Source organism: Abramis brama (assembly GCF_963993115.1).
Source record: "Abramis brama genome assembly, chromosome: 5".
NCBI lineage: Eukaryota > Metazoa > Chordata > Actinopteri > Cypriniformes > Leuciscidae > Abramis > Abramis brama.
This window is the reverse complement of record NC_139967.1, coordinates 24,433,653-24,448,859: the sequence shown is the minus strand read 5'-3', so window position 1 is coordinate 24,448,859 and position 15,207 is coordinate 24,433,653. Positions and strand designations below refer to the sequence as shown.

General features: G+C 37.1%; 2 protein-coding genes across 3 annotated transcripts; one reads left to right on the top strand and one right to left on the bottom strand.

Annotated features, from left to right (window-relative positions):
- Positions 1-1,077: 1,077 nt before the first annotated feature.
- Positions 1,078-10,926, top strand: rnf214 (ring finger protein 214). 2 transcript variants are annotated; one of them, XM_084113972.1, is made up of 16 exons: positions 1,078-1,246; positions 1,420-1,515; positions 1,603-1,771; positions 1,846-1,905; positions 2,264-2,404; positions 2,639-2,772; positions 3,300-3,368; positions 3,457-3,553; positions 3,669-3,757; positions 3,862-3,949; positions 4,036-4,131; positions 8,162-8,745; positions 8,897-9,014; positions 9,118-9,267; positions 9,983-10,075; positions 10,172-10,926. In XM_084113972.1, exons 2-16 carry the CDS (start codon positions 1,460-1,462, stop codon positions 10,232-10,234), a joined length of 2,007 nt encoding a protein of 668 aa, XP_083970098.1. In that variant the 5' UTR covers positions 1,078-1,246; positions 1,420-1,459; the 3' UTR covers positions 10,235-10,926. The 2 variants fall into 2 exon arrangements, with proteins under 2 accessions (XP_083970098.1, XP_083970099.1); XM_084113973.1 differs by having other exon boundaries at positions 1,080-1,339.
- Positions 10,855-13,056, bottom strand: apoa1a (apolipoprotein A-Ia). Its single transcript, XM_084113974.1, has 4 exons — positions 13,035-13,056; positions 12,798-12,849; positions 12,195-12,339; positions 10,855-11,621 (listed from the first exon to the last, which is right to left on the bottom strand). Exons 2-4 carry the CDS (start codon positions 12,838-12,840, stop codon positions 11,021-11,023), a joined length of 789 nt encoding a protein of 262 aa, XP_083970100.1. The 5' UTR covers positions 12,841-12,849; positions 13,035-13,056; the 3' UTR covers positions 10,855-11,020.
- Between the last annotated feature and the right edge of the window lie 2,151 nt (positions 13,057-15,207).

Sequence of the window (15,207 nt, the reverse complement as noted above, 5' to 3'; positions counted from 1 at the left end):
GTTCAAAATAAAATATGGTAACTTTTGCTTATATTTAGGACGAACATAATTATAGCTGGACTGCATGGGCCCCCTCTAGCGGCTGGGCCCCAGAATCTTCTTCTGTCACAATTGACATTCTTCGCGTCCCAAGCCCGCGAAACCTGCCAGTGGGCTCAGAACCCGGTTTTCCTTGTGAGTGGACATCCCATACCAGCTTTTCTGGGGTAAAGTAGCCTACTTTTTACTTAACCGATTTAGGTACATTACTTTTAAAACATACTAGCCCACTACAAAGGTAAATGACACTTAAAACTTTGAAGAAAGTAAATAATAAAATCTAATTACTATATTAAAGAATAACTATAAATAACTGCCGCTTTCACCTAATGAACATAATAAACATTTTAAATTGTCTTAAAATTAATTAAATGTCTTTTCCATTAAATGTGCCACTACTTTTCACATAAACAATGGTTTTCCGTTTTTTTTCCCCCGTCCACTAGTCACCACAATTAAATACCATTAAATGCCGTTAAGTTATGCCTGTCATATTATTAATATTATTATACCACTACATTTAATAATATTTAAATATTTAATAATATTAATATTGTTTTATTAATGTTAACAGTGTTAATAATAATTATTATTATTAGTATTACTACTACTTCTACTATTAAACTATTACTATTAAACTCTACTATTAAAGAAAACTTTACTAGCTAACCAACAGGGAACGTTAGAATGTTCTGGGAACCAAAAATTGTTAATTGGGATGTGGCTTAATAAAAAGTAAATAAGCTAGCCTGGTGGGAAATATTCCGTCTCTTCCTTAAATTTATTTTTAATAATTTTGATGTTTCCAGCCTTTCCTGTTTTCTCATATTATAGGCTACTGGATATCATGACGAGTTATCATTAGTCACACAAGTAAATGCTCATTTTATTTTTTCACATATTTTTGTTGCAAAGCAACATTTAAATCTTTCCATATACCCCTGGTTGGGAATAGTCTCCAAGTATACTATAGTACGTCTAGTCCACCCAAAATATTACAGGAACTGATTTTGGAACCAAATATTTCAGGGACTGGATATATTGTAACACCGGAAGTAAAACAGGTTTAGATGATGTCATGAAAGTTCCGCCAGTTGTCGTTGCCTTTTAAAAAAATATCATTTTTCTCTTAATTTATTTAATTACATATACTCTGCATATACTGTTACTTATCTGACCATCAAGACCAGCTCTTTTAATGTTTAGTGTGAGTTTCGGTTTAATTTATGTGCTCTTTCGTTAACTCTGCGTTTGGCGCTCATATTTTACTGGAAATTATAACCATCGTCATTTAAAATCGGTGTGTTGTCAGGTATAAATTAAGTTCATAAAAAAATACTTACGCTAACGTTTTAAAGTGAATATTGTTTTTCTTTTTAGATCCAGAGTCTTTTGTCGCTGAGTTTGCCTGTAACGTTAAATGGAAAGTGAAATACATACCGAGTGGAGTTCGGCTTTAGATGAAGTCTTACCTCAGTAAGTACAAAACAGCTTAAAGTGGATTTTAAAAGTGTTTCTATTTGTAATGGTTCAGCAGCACGGTTGTCCCTGTTCTCTCGGCAGGGACCCCGTTTCTGCAGTGATTCCGCCGGATCCTTCACTATGGAGCTCATCAGCCGGGCCCTGGTCCACTGAGAGCAGCTTCCCAACAGTATTCAACCAGTATGAAGAGCAAGATTACTGCACTTTTACACACAGCAATGAAGCACAGAGCCAAACTGTAACGTTACAGGTATGAAGAACCTCCTAGTGACACATTTCACAAAAGTGATCATCTATGTAGTTTGATTGTTATCTCCACCATAGACTGATGACTGGACAGAGGAAAGATCTACAAACACAAATGAAGACTGGGAAGCAGATATGGTAAGTTTTCAGCATCCTACTGCAGGTACTTTTCATGGTGTGTGTGTGTGTGTACAAGTTTTACTAGTAAGCACCAAGTTTGTGCTCACAAATATTTTGAAATATGATTTAAAATGTGTGTGTGTTTGTGGCATTAGCCTAGAAGTGAAAGTGTTTTTCTATTTTTAATATTATAATTACTATAATACATTTTATTTTTTAAAGGAATGTCTTTTTTATTTTATGTCACTTTATTTCTTTTAAAGTCCAAAAACTGTTCTGTTTATTATCTAGATTAACTGGGATTTTAAAAGATTTTCAGGGTGGTCTCAGACTTTCAGACGCCGGTGTATATATTTCTTTATCTCTTTCTCTTTAGCGTGCTTTAGAAGACTGCAGTATTGAGTTGAATGAGCGGTATGAGGCTTTTGTAAAGCAGCATACAGCAGAGCAGGAGGAACACAACACCTGTGTCCACAGTCTGGAAAAGACAAGAGATGACAGAAATCATCAGTACCAGGTTTAGCATCACATTTGAACTTCAAAAAACACCAGTATATTCAGTCTGTACAGGTTCTGATATTTACACATGGTTATTTCAATAGCAAGAATAGCAAAGGCGCTTAATCTCCCTTGAGCTCAATAGGGAATGGTAATACTGTGTGCAGTGTCCTTGTCAAAAACTGTGGTATTACTGTACTTTTTTTAGCCTATTTTTCATTGGTATAGAAATAATTTTTTCTCATTTGTACAGGGTTTTATTGAAAAAATTGAGTCTTTGCAAATTAAATTGGAGTTGAATAGCAGCAAGACCACACGGAAAAACTTCATGGTAAAACGGCAAGAGCTTACTGCAGAGAAGGATCGAATGGAAGAGGAGAAAACAAGGTAAACTGACATTGAAATATTTATGATATTCAGCTGTCTGCTGTGGGTATAGCATATAATATCATTCAAAGGTCTGTCATCTTTTTTATGCTTATTTGCTTATGAAAGAAGACTTTTAAGCCCGCATTTATTTGAGCAAAAATTCAATAAAAATATTAATATTGTGAAATCTATTGAACTATTCAATTTGAATATATTTTCAAATGTAGTATATTCCTGCGATGGCAAAGATAATTTTTTAGCAGCCATTACTCCAGTCTTCAGTGTCACATGATCTGTCCAAGATTTCTTTTAATCAGTGTTGAAAACAGCTGTGCTGCTTAATATTTTTGTGAAAACAGATACATTTTATTCAGTATTTTATAATAGAAAGCTCAAAAGAACAGCATTTATTTGAAAGAGAAATCTTTTGTAACATTATAGATGTCGTTACTGCTACAAGTAAAAAAAATTGTACTGACCATAAACTTTTTAATTTTATTTTAGATTTTATTCATTGAATTTAAAAAGATATTTATTTGTTTTAGATTGGCTCAGGAGCTGGAGGACACAGAAAAGAAACTCAAGATGCTGATTGAGGAACAGAGTCAAGAGAAGTAAAAGATTCCAAACGTGAACGGAGAAACACCCAAATGTCTCTGGATCCGTGTGTTTATCTGGTTTTTGTGCTTGTGTTTGTGGCAGGCTCTCCTGGGAGCAGGAAATAGCTGACTTGAGGGTGGAAATGGAAACGCTCTGCAGACAGGCAGAGCAAGCCAGTCAGACCGTTCTTCAGGATGAGGTAACTGAGGTGCAGACCTTCACAGCATGTGTCTTGTAGAAAACTCACGGATAGTGTAATGAATCATGCATGTTATTGTCTGACTGTGTATTTGTCCATGTGTCTGTGTGAGCAGATAGCTGCACTTGAGATGCAGAAAGAGCTTGCGCTTTCTCAAGTGGAGGACTGGATCGTAGACGCGGAAAAATATCTTAATTTTCTCAGGTACTGTGTGTGAATTAATGTTTGCTGACAGGTATGCACATGCAGTATGTCCGCATGCATGAAGTTGATGTGATTCCTTAAGGATTTGTGCTTATTCTTGACAGATTAAATCCTTCCCAGCAGCACCTGCACCAGCAGCAGAAGTGGGAGCACAATGTAGCAATGGTCCGCAGCAGTCTGGTAGGACTAAAGGTGAGGGGAGGAGCTAATACCAGTGGATTACAGGTGAAGGGAGTTTGCAGCTTCTCTCACTCAGTCTTTCGGTTTTTCTTTTCTAGAATAAGTTTAATGAAAACCATCAACTCCTGCAGAGAGGTGAACAGTTGGACAGTTTGCCCTCAGTCCAGCTCCCATTACTTCCAGCAGTGCCTACAGTGAGTGTCAATTTATTCATATACGGCCTAGGGCTGGAGGTAAACTACTGTTCAAAAGTTTGGGGTTTGTAAGACTTTCAGTCTTCAGTGTCACATGATTCTTCAAAAATCGTTTTTAATATGCTGATTTGGTGCTCAAGAAACATTTCTGATTATCATCATCAATCTTGAAAACAGTTGTTGAATGCATTTTCCCCCCAGGATTCTTTGATGATTAGAAAGCTCATACGAACATCATTTATTTGAAATGGAAATCTTTTGTAACTTGTATTCTTACAAATCTTTTAATTTTGATCAAACTAATGCATCCTTGCTGAATTGAAGTATTAATTTATTTTTACAAAAAAATTCATACTAAATCCAAACTTTTAAACTGTGCTACTGTTTTATGCCATATACCGTGCTATTGTGGAATTGATAATCTGGTAGAGTGGCTGTTTTAGCACTGTTCGTACATCGCCCATCCAGAGTTTTGTGAATCTAATTTGACTCTATCAATTCACGTATGTATTATCTTTTGGTTTGCATCAGTTAAGTTCCTAATTATAAGTACTTTATCTTTTTATTTGTAAAATTTACTGATTTATTAAAAATAAGCATTTCTGCATGATTATGTAATGTATATAGACATGGGACGGTATGAAAATTTCATATCACGATTATAGTGACCAAAAAAAAGAAGAAAAAAAGTGTATTAAGTGTACAATGATATACATTATTATGGGCCGAGGCCCTTTGGTGGGCCTCGGAGCGCCATCTGGTGGGCCATGTAGGCAGTGGTAGACTACCCCCAAATTAATTTTTATTTATTTTTTAATTTACAAATCTTGTTATTTTCTAATTATCTAATTATTCTTATGAATTTATATGATCAAAAACACTCAAGTCAAGTCAAGATGCATTATCTAAAAGCTACTTTAGGTTTAAATATCGCAACACCATCACGTCAGATTGAACGTTTTTTCGATCAGATGCAGTAACATTACGTTACTGTAATATGGATCGTTTTCTGAAAAGAAAAGCAGATGTGGGAGACAGACCTGTGCAAGGAAAAGCTTCGAAGTATGTAGTGAGAAAATACAACGCTGAATACATTAAATTTGGTTTTATACACGGACAAGAAGCACAGCGCCGCGTCTACAACTCGAGGTATCGAACACTGGACGCGCACTTTTTCAGTTTATGGCCAGCAATATTGTTATAAGGACATTATGAAATTAAGATAATGTCTGTACTATTATGATTGCAATTAAATTTACAATTACAATTAAATACAATCGTTGCTGAGTCTGCAGTCTGAACACTTTACCTCAGGACGTACATTAACTGAATTAATTGAGAATCTCACCTGAAAATCCGATCATTTTCATCCACGCAGCTGATTTCTGTAAATGAATATAAAACTAAATGTATCTTGCAGCACAGGGTGAAGTCAGTATATAGGCTACATTAATGACGCTTTGAGACAAATATACAGTAATGTAGTAAATTTAATATAAAACTATGTAAATGGCGCTCTGTGGCGCGACAGGATTTTGAACAGCTTCTTGAGCCATAGCTGGCACTGCGGACAGACGCCGCCAGTGTGTATACACTCATAGAAAATAATGCGTTCGAATTTTAAAGACGTGGCACTGCGCTTCTCGTCCGGTGTGCGACCCCCTTAGCCGAAGGCGCATGTGGAGAAATGTTGTTGATTGTGGATTCAGGTGTTGAATGTGGAGAAATGTTGTCAAATGAGGGGCTAAAACCATCAAAGCTGCAGAGACATTTGAACAAAACTGGGCTGTGTTGTGAAGCCAACATAATATTGTTTTAAACATGTTCATATTGCTAACTGTATTTGATAAATTACACTTACAGTAGGCTATGTAAATTGGGGTGAATGAACTTTGTTGAACATTTCGTATCTATACCACGAATGTTATTTCTCGTGCCATTTATACGCCAAAAATAGTTTTTGCGTGCATATGATACGCAGTTTTCGCGTGCATATGATACGCACTGTATGGCGTGTAATATGCATGCACTCCCCACCCCTAATCCTAACCAAGGGTTTTCAGTGCGTAGCATATGCACGCGAAAAACATTTTTGGCGTATAAATGGCGCGAGAAATAACATTCGTGGTATAGAGATCATGTTGCACCGAATAGAGAGAATCCCCTCTTGTGTGTCTGACCTGTTGTTACAGGTATGTTAGCCTGTTATTGTTACAGGAATGGTTACTGAGTAAACCTGCAAAGTCTTTTTGATACAAGGAAAGTTTTCATCTATATAGCTGACTTGACCTAGTCTGCTACAGTGGCATAACAGATTAACAGCAGAGTATATCGTTGTACTTTTAGAATTTTCTGTTATTCTGTGTTCATACTATCATATGTGGAAAGGTGGTCCTAGGAATGTTTTTAAACACTCATTGGTGGGCCATGAGTTGCAAAAGGTTGAGAACCCCTGCCTTAAATGTCACTCTTAATAGTCTTGTTTGAACTTGATTGTTTGTCTTTGGCTCAAAGCCACTTGCTGCGAACTTTTCTTCGCGGAAGCTTCACGTTTATTTCAAGTGAGTGAGATAATATTTCAACTCAAAACAACATTTGGTGCCCAATTATTTCCCAGATGTAGTTTTGATATTGAGGTCAAAGTTAAAGGAGAATTCCGGTATTTAACAGTCTATTTTGTAGTTTGTTTTGGATGAACTAGAGTGGTGGACAAAGAAATTTTGACAATGGTTCCTGTCTCGACTTTTTGACTATTTTAGAATTGCCCATGACCGCTTTAGAATGGGAGTCTATGGCCATGCACAAGGATGTCCTTAAAACAACCCTTAACGTTCGTTTTCAAAACTGTGCAACTCACCGAGTGGTTAGTGGTGTTCGTTGATGTTCCAAAACAAGTAGCGTAGCGAAATACAGTTTCTGTCGTGTTTTATTAGGCATTTTGTAAAATCCCATTGATTTCCGTTGGAGGACTCATTGCTCGTTGATATTACTGCGCTACCGGAAACGGAAAGGGGGCTATTTACATTTGGTTGTAGTCTTTTAGGTCTTTTCGCTCGGTTCTCTGTCTCTCAGAAGGCTAGCGTGAGCAGAGCAACGGAAGTTGCGGAAGAGCGGAAGTTTATACGCGGTTGTGAGGTATCTGAAAAAATAGTTCCAATATAGAAAAATAAACAGATTGAAATCATACATTGCGCAGATATATTTGTTTTTAATCATCAACGAACACCACTAACCACTCGGTGAGTTGAACAGTTTTGAAAACGAACGTTAAGGGTTATTTTAAGGACATCCTTGTGCATGGCCATAGACTCCCATTCTAAAGCGGTCATGGGCAATTCTAAAATAGTCAAAAAGTCGAGACAGGAACCATTGTCAAAATTTCTTTGTCCACCACTCTTGTTCATCCAAAACAAACTACAAAATAGACTCTAAAAGTGTTAAATACCGGAATTATCCTTTAACTTGTTCGCTATAAACAATGGGTGATGGTCACACAAGACGACTCGGCAGATTTTAAGTGTTTCTCCCCTATTGTAGTGACCATCCTCGATTAAGTTTCACTCAGGACTTTTGTAAAAGCCAAATATGACCACACCTCAGATTTGGTCCTCTTAAAAGGCTTAAAAATCTCCTGAGCACGGTCACTGCCTTCCGCCATTCCTTCTCGAATAAAAAAAACAACATTGCACGCTGCGCCTGCGTCAGACTTGCTGGCTGGACAGGATTTACAGTGAGTTATTAAAATCACGATAATCAAATACAGTTTTAATGATAATTAAATTTTAAACGATAATACTAACCGTCAGTACATTTTATTGTGGTTTATAGTGAAACCGGTAATCGTCCCATCCCTAAATGTATAACATACCAACTACCTCTAATATGGTGGCACATCATCTTATTTAAACTGCATGTTCACTAGAGTTGCTGCTTAGGACAGAATGCAGAGTTCACCTGTATTGTAATTATTTTGTAAGTAATATATATCTTTGTGTGTGTGTGTGTGTCATTTTTCTTTGGCTTTCCGAAGTTGGAGATGATAATCAGTCCACTTCAGAATCCTGCTTCTCATCCCATTTTCAATAGTGGTCCACCAACTACCACAAATTCTCCCCCCATAGTTCATCCCCAATTCCACCCCTCGGTCACACCACCACAAAGAGCCACACCGCCACTTTCAGCCCCTTCTCCTCAAAACACACCATATGTACCCGTCACTATAGGTCTACAATCTGCTCACGTCCCAAACATGTATGTCCCTATGACAACTCATGCACCTGCCCCTCAAATACCCATGCAAACCATCTGCCGGCCTCAAACGTCATCCCATGCTCCTGTCACGCCAGACCCACATGTCCTTCCACAGACACATGTAGGCGTTCCAGGTGTCTCACTGGCACCCTCAGTTGCTTCAGCAGGCACCTTTGTTTTACTACCAAATAATCATGGAGGCAGTTTTCATCCCCAAGCTGCAGTGCGCCTTCCCCAAACGTTCATGCAAACCATGTCTACACGTAACTCCTCCCCCCAGCCCCTCCCCTCCAATCCTGCACCGGCAGGCAAACTGGACAAGCTTCTGGAGAGACTGGGCTCACATTTCCCACAATGCACAAGGTATTGAGATTATACACTGTAATATGATTAGCTTGGTTACATTTTTAGCAGCCAACATAATTAGCAGAGTTTTTGTCTTTTTGTTGATTCTGAAATTGTCAGAGTAAGGATTGCTTTCTGAAAGTGACCTCTCTGTTTCTGTCTGTATTAGAGATCAGTTAACACGTGTTCTACAGCAAATCAAGAGTGAGCGTGGTACTATGGCTGGCATGTCGATTGATGATGTAACTCAGCAGGTTGCGCAGAGACTTGCGCAGAACCAAAGACCGGTGCGACAGTACACTCCTCTCACTCTTCCTCATTATGTTTTTGTTGTTACTTTCCTTCTGTTTATTGCTCATTTCATTTTTAACTTTATCACTGTCCTTGTAGCCACCAGGACCTATAGCACCTCCGTCTGGAGCTAGAGCCTTTCCTGCTTCAGTTGGTCCAATCCAGCGTCCCATAGCCCAGCCACCACATCCCATGCGGCCTCATTTCCGTCCCCCAGTTGCTCAGGTTTTCCACACAAGACCCCCACAGGTAGAATTCAACTTTAAACCCCTTTTCTTTAAACACATTTAACAAAATACTCAGGACTATAGGGGAGAGTCGGGTAAGCTGTGCCATATGTTGCTGAAGTTTGAGTGGTAAGGAGGAATGATACAAAGGTAAAAAATAATATGCCTAATTCAGGATGCTATCAGCTAAAATAAGAAAGCAGAGTCATAAAAATAAGACTTTTATAAAAATGTTTAAAAAAAAGTGAGACAAATTGCCCCGTTATATGTGGATGTTTTTACATTTCAAATACAAATATTAAAGGGTTAGTTCACCCAAAAATTAAATTTCTGTCATTAATTACTCACCCTCATGTCGTTCCCAATCCGTAAGAACTTCGTTCATCTTTGGAACTCAAATGAAGATATTTTTGATGAAATCCGAGAGCTTTCTGAACTAGACGTAGGCAGCAATGTGGGTGAGTAATTATTGGCAGACATTTTTGGGTGAACCAACTTTTTAACATAAATTCATTACATTGTTATTATTAACAATAAATATTATTACTGTTTTATAATCTCATTTCAAAGCCCTACTATATTTTACAGTACAATTTACTGTATATTATTTTGCTATAAGCCAACCAGGAAACATTTATTTTTCAGATTATTTGAATATATTGAAACATGTTTCATTATTTTTGTCATTTGTTTTTAGAACCATGTAAACAAACCCTTTTTCTCTGTCTCTCTGTCAGTCCTCTATGCGGAAGTTTTGTTTGATGTGTCAGAATCTTGTGGATACTGGAAGTCAGTACAACACAAACTGCTCCCATACAATGCACAAAGAAGTGAGTGTGTAACTTTCACAAAAAAAACACATTTAGGCACATTATTTGCTTTGTCTATGTGTTCTAATAACTGTTGTTGTTTCTCCTTTTATTTAGTGTGTCAGTGTTTGGCTCAAGACCAGCAAGAATAACTCCTGTCCTTTCTGCCCATCCAAATGAGAACTGAGAAACCAATCACACTCATAGCTGAGCCAATACCTGCAAAGAATTAAGTGGAATTAAGTTTTTATAATTCCATTATAACTATCTGGTTAATGTTAGAAAATAAATTGCTCCATTCCCTGTCAGAGTTGACTATTATTATAAAGGACAGTATGTTATTACACTAATTTGTTACTTTGCTGATCAATGGAAATCCTTACTATATGAATTTCTTCAGTATTCAGTGTTATTCCAAAGATTAACCTCAAGTATAATCCTCATTATGTAAGCTTTTCCAAAGCTCATGTAACATGGACACAAACTCCAAAACAGAATAAAATGAATCTTTCACTTCAACTTTTCCAAGTGATTTAAAACCACTTAACTGGAAAATGTTGCTGTTATATATTTCTGTATTTTATTAAATTAATAATCAAAAGAGGCCTTTATGTGGAGAGTTTTATACATTAAACAGGAAAAATAAATTGACTTGTCTTTTTTTGCAGTGTAATCACTGGTAGTCACTCTTTTTTTAAAAAGATTTAAGATAAATTATAATATTGTTCACAATGAAAACTGTATTGTGATCATATACCATGTTTCAGAAGGAAAGAAAACGCTTGAAAAAAATAATTTTTGTGCATTTTATTTGTTTGCGTTCTTATGTCAAAGATTTTTTAACTTGAACATAATAAACATTCATCTCAAAACTCTTGCACCTACAGTCCTTATATCACCAAACACAAGAAAATCTGTTCTTTGCTGTTATCTGAGGATCCGAGTGTGCAAAGTCCTTGAGTGTTTTTATGCCTGGATGGCCTTGGAGATGGTGTCATACACCTGTGCAAACCTGGCCTTCACGCTCTCCATGTAGGGCTCCATGCGGGCCTGGAGGTCCTGGGTGTGTGGGGTGATCTTCTCCCTGGCCTCCTCGACAGCCTTCACCAGCTGTTCTTTGTATTCCTCAGCATAAGGGGCGGCCATGGTCCTCAGATCCTCCAGACGCTCCGTCAGCTTAGTGCGTACGACCTCGATCATCGGCACAAGCTTGGACTTGGTATCCTCAAAGTTGGTCTCAAACATCTGCTTCAAGTCATCTAACAGGGGCTGCAGCTTGGCACGCATCTGCTCAGCACTTTCACGGTTCAGGGTGGCATACTCCTGGTAGAGGGGCTCCAGCTTGTCACGGTACTCGTCAAAGTGCTTCTGCACCACCTGGTACAGCTCAGCTTGGTGGGGCTCCAGCTTGGATTTGAGGTCTTCAATGTCGGTCATGATGCGCTCTTGCAGCTGCTTGGTGTTCTCCAGGAATTGTTTGGAGAAGGTCTCAGCGTAGGGGGTCAGAGTCTCGGACGTGGTCTGGGCATATTCCTGAAGCTTAGTCAGGCTCTCTGAAAGTTGCAATCTGAAGGAAACAGAAGATGCATTTAGAAAATACAAACATCGCTTCAGTTTAAGCTGGAGGTGAAAGCCTGGAATCATAAATCACACTGCTCATTCACTAAGGCCAGAGGAGAACTGGCCTCCTGACTGAACCTGGTTTCTCCACAGGTTTATCTCAACTGTCACCTAATGGAGATTTGATTCCTTGGGTTCTCACTACTTATAGCTGAAATTAGCTTGTTTCATAATGGATGAGCTTTGCAGCATGAGCTTCACAGTTATTCAACTGAATTGAAATAACTTTACAGTTGAAATGAAATTTGCTTCATAATGAAATCATTTTACAACAATTACTCTTGTTTTACTGAGTGTGTGAAGCTACTTGGAAAACATTCTGGATTGTATAAAGCACTATATAAATAACTGATTTGATTTGAAATTATGAGATAAAGAAGTAAGAAAATATTCTGTATTTCAAGAATGATTAAACTGCGAAGGGGCAAAAAAGCATTTGGGAGAAGTAAAAAAACATGAACAGAAGATTAAGACACAAAAGACTGAGTAAGAGATCATTATGATCAGATGTGTCTTTTACTTGTATTGCTCATAGTCGGTTCCATCCAAGTTGTCGAGAGCCTTCTGAGTCTGCTCCTTGACCTGGGTCAGGTACACCAAGGCTGCTGACTTGAAGTGCTCCAGCTGGGAGGGAGCATCAGCCTGCAGGAAACGGGCCTGGGAACCTAAGGAGACACACAGGGAAAGCTTAATAAACCAAAGTAAAGATTGTCTCAAGCTCATTAAACTGGCTTATGCTAAGTGGCATTTTGACTGAAAACTATAGACATTTCAGTTTAGTATTCATAAATGAATAAGAATCTATATGGTTTAATGTGAATAATTATCATAAATGAATAAGAATCTATATGGTTTAATGTGAATAATTATCAGAGTATTATACATGTTTAGTATCATTTGAAATGTCTCATTTCCAAATAAGTAAAACAAAAGGTAATAAGGTTTTTAAGAGTTTAGAGATAACATGCACACAAAGGAGGGTGGGAGGGTTACACCCTCCTGTTCTCAAACTCACACAAGAATCTATATGGTTTAATGTGAATAATTATCATTGAGTATTATACATGTTTAAATGTAAAATACTAAAGAATAATTAGATTCAGAAGTCAGGCATGTTACTTACCCAAAGCCAAGAGGAGAGTCAGTGCAAGAGCCAAGAATTTCATGGTTGAGCCCTGAAAGAGAATACTCTTATTATACCATCAAAGTACTTTTTAGCAAGGTCTATATTACAAAAATATTGTGCTCAACTGTGTCTATGCTAATATCTAAGTTCTCATTGTTTCTATCTTTACTCCTGGCCTCTGCATTCTGAATTGTCTTGATCCAATTTTGCTCTCCTGCTGGTTTGCGCCCTTACCTGAGTTTTGCTGCTCTGAATGTTCGAGGACAGACAGCAGAGGCAAAGGTCTTATATAGGGCAGGAACAGTGCGTGTGGAGTTGGAACCCTGTCCTCTTACACATCAGAGGTTCAAAGGGTAGGTGCAATAAAAGACACATTTTAGATATCTGTAGACACGTCCATGCAATTTTGTCAGACTCGCAAAACACAAATTACATGTAAAATATTCCATTATATTTTATCGGTCAGATAAAATCTTTTAACTGGAATTATAATTTTTCAGATATTGCTTTGATAAACCACTGTGAATCAAAATGCAGATGTTTAATTGAATCAAACAATGATTCTGAGGACAAATCATATTTTTCTTTTTCCCCTAATACACTTCAGCATTGGGGCAGGAAACTAAATTCACTAATGCCAATTAAATTGTTGTAATTCAGCAATTAAAGACAGATATAGCAATATTTTTAGATTAGTAGTTCATTGCAGAACAATCAGGCATTTATTAGTTTGTGATTAAGCAGTTTGTTATTGAACACAACAAATCCATGTGATTACATCTCAGTGTCATAACAGATTTGGCAACGTGTAGCAAACCTTGATCTCCACCTCCTTTGGCTCCAAATCAAATTTTATCAACTGCTGTCGTGGAAAAGGTCCATTACCAGTCAGGGGTCATTGATCAATTGTTATCTTTGTCCCTTGATTTACTCAACTCCTCACATTCTCGAGTAAAATTACCTTGATTAGCTTATGCTAAGTGGCATTTTGACTGAAAACTATAGACATTTCAGTTTAGTATTCATAAATGAACCATAATGCTGATTTCTTTACAAAAATGTGAACATGATGTGGAAAACATTGTCCACTAAAATTGAGGTTATATGTCCTAAAATCTTGACTACTTCCTGTTACAATACACAAGTGCTGGACTTTCATTTCAAATAAGAAATTATTTAAATAAGAAATTAAAAATACATATATAAACCTATAATTTAATGTATACATATAATTTAAAACCTTATTTTTAAAAATAGTCAAAATACATAAGTGCACATCTTTGGTGCACTCTCTTTATGATTTATGAGTTAAATATGTAGACTTTACCACCTCATCTCTAATGGGCAAGCAGAGAGAGTCAAACAGTATAGTTCTGAGCACTGTATGCTAATGTACAGAGTATGAGGTTATCTAAGTGGCTAAGTCTGTATCATCAGAACAGAGCTCCATTTGAGCTTCATCAGCAGTAACTTATCACTGTGTTTGTCAGTTCATGCAACCTGTATGAATCCCTGTTACGTTAGAACCCAAAATTGAAAAGCAAAGCATGTCATTGCCATGTAGTAGCCTACCTTGTGAACTGATTTCCAGAGTTACTTCTCAATAACCCATTTTTTTCTCATTTAGCAGACTTTAAATTTAAATTTGCCATCATTTAATTGATCCTTTTTAGGATTATAGTAAAAGATTATGAGCAGTGTTAGGTTATCTGAATTAATACAGTATTAGAGGTTATCTAAATTATTACAAGTATTAAGATATGAATTTGGATGCAGAGACTCTTAGTAGTTTTTGCTGTGAATCTGGATTGGGTGAAAATGCAGATTCACAGGGTTGGTTTGAAAGAATAATGCTAGCATCGTGTAAAAATTCTGTAAGAAGAAACTGAAATAAGCATCACACATTGACAGCAGTGAAAGAAAGTGTACACACATGAGTTTAGATCCCTGCTAATTTATTGGAATTCTTGGATCTGAAGCATGTGGCAGTTGTGCCGCAGTAATAGTGCACGCTTTGCAGACCAAACAAATAGTTATAGATGGTTGATCTCTTACACTCGAACACAATAACATTCACATTCACCAGCACCAGCTACATAAGCACTTGCACAGAGTACATTAATACTAACAGATTATATATATATATATTTATATATATACATAGACACACACACGCATATATTTATCACTTCTTACCACTGGCTCACTCATACTCAGCTCTTCACATAATATTTTACAGATCGCTTGGACACACACAAAAACATGGATGCATGTGAGATAAAATTAACACTGAAAACCTTGTGGTTGTGCATTAGGAGCTTTCTCACACTCAGACTCAACCCACACACAAGGAATGATATGGTTTGATCACTCAAGTCTTACTCTAATATATCATATTTTTGTTATT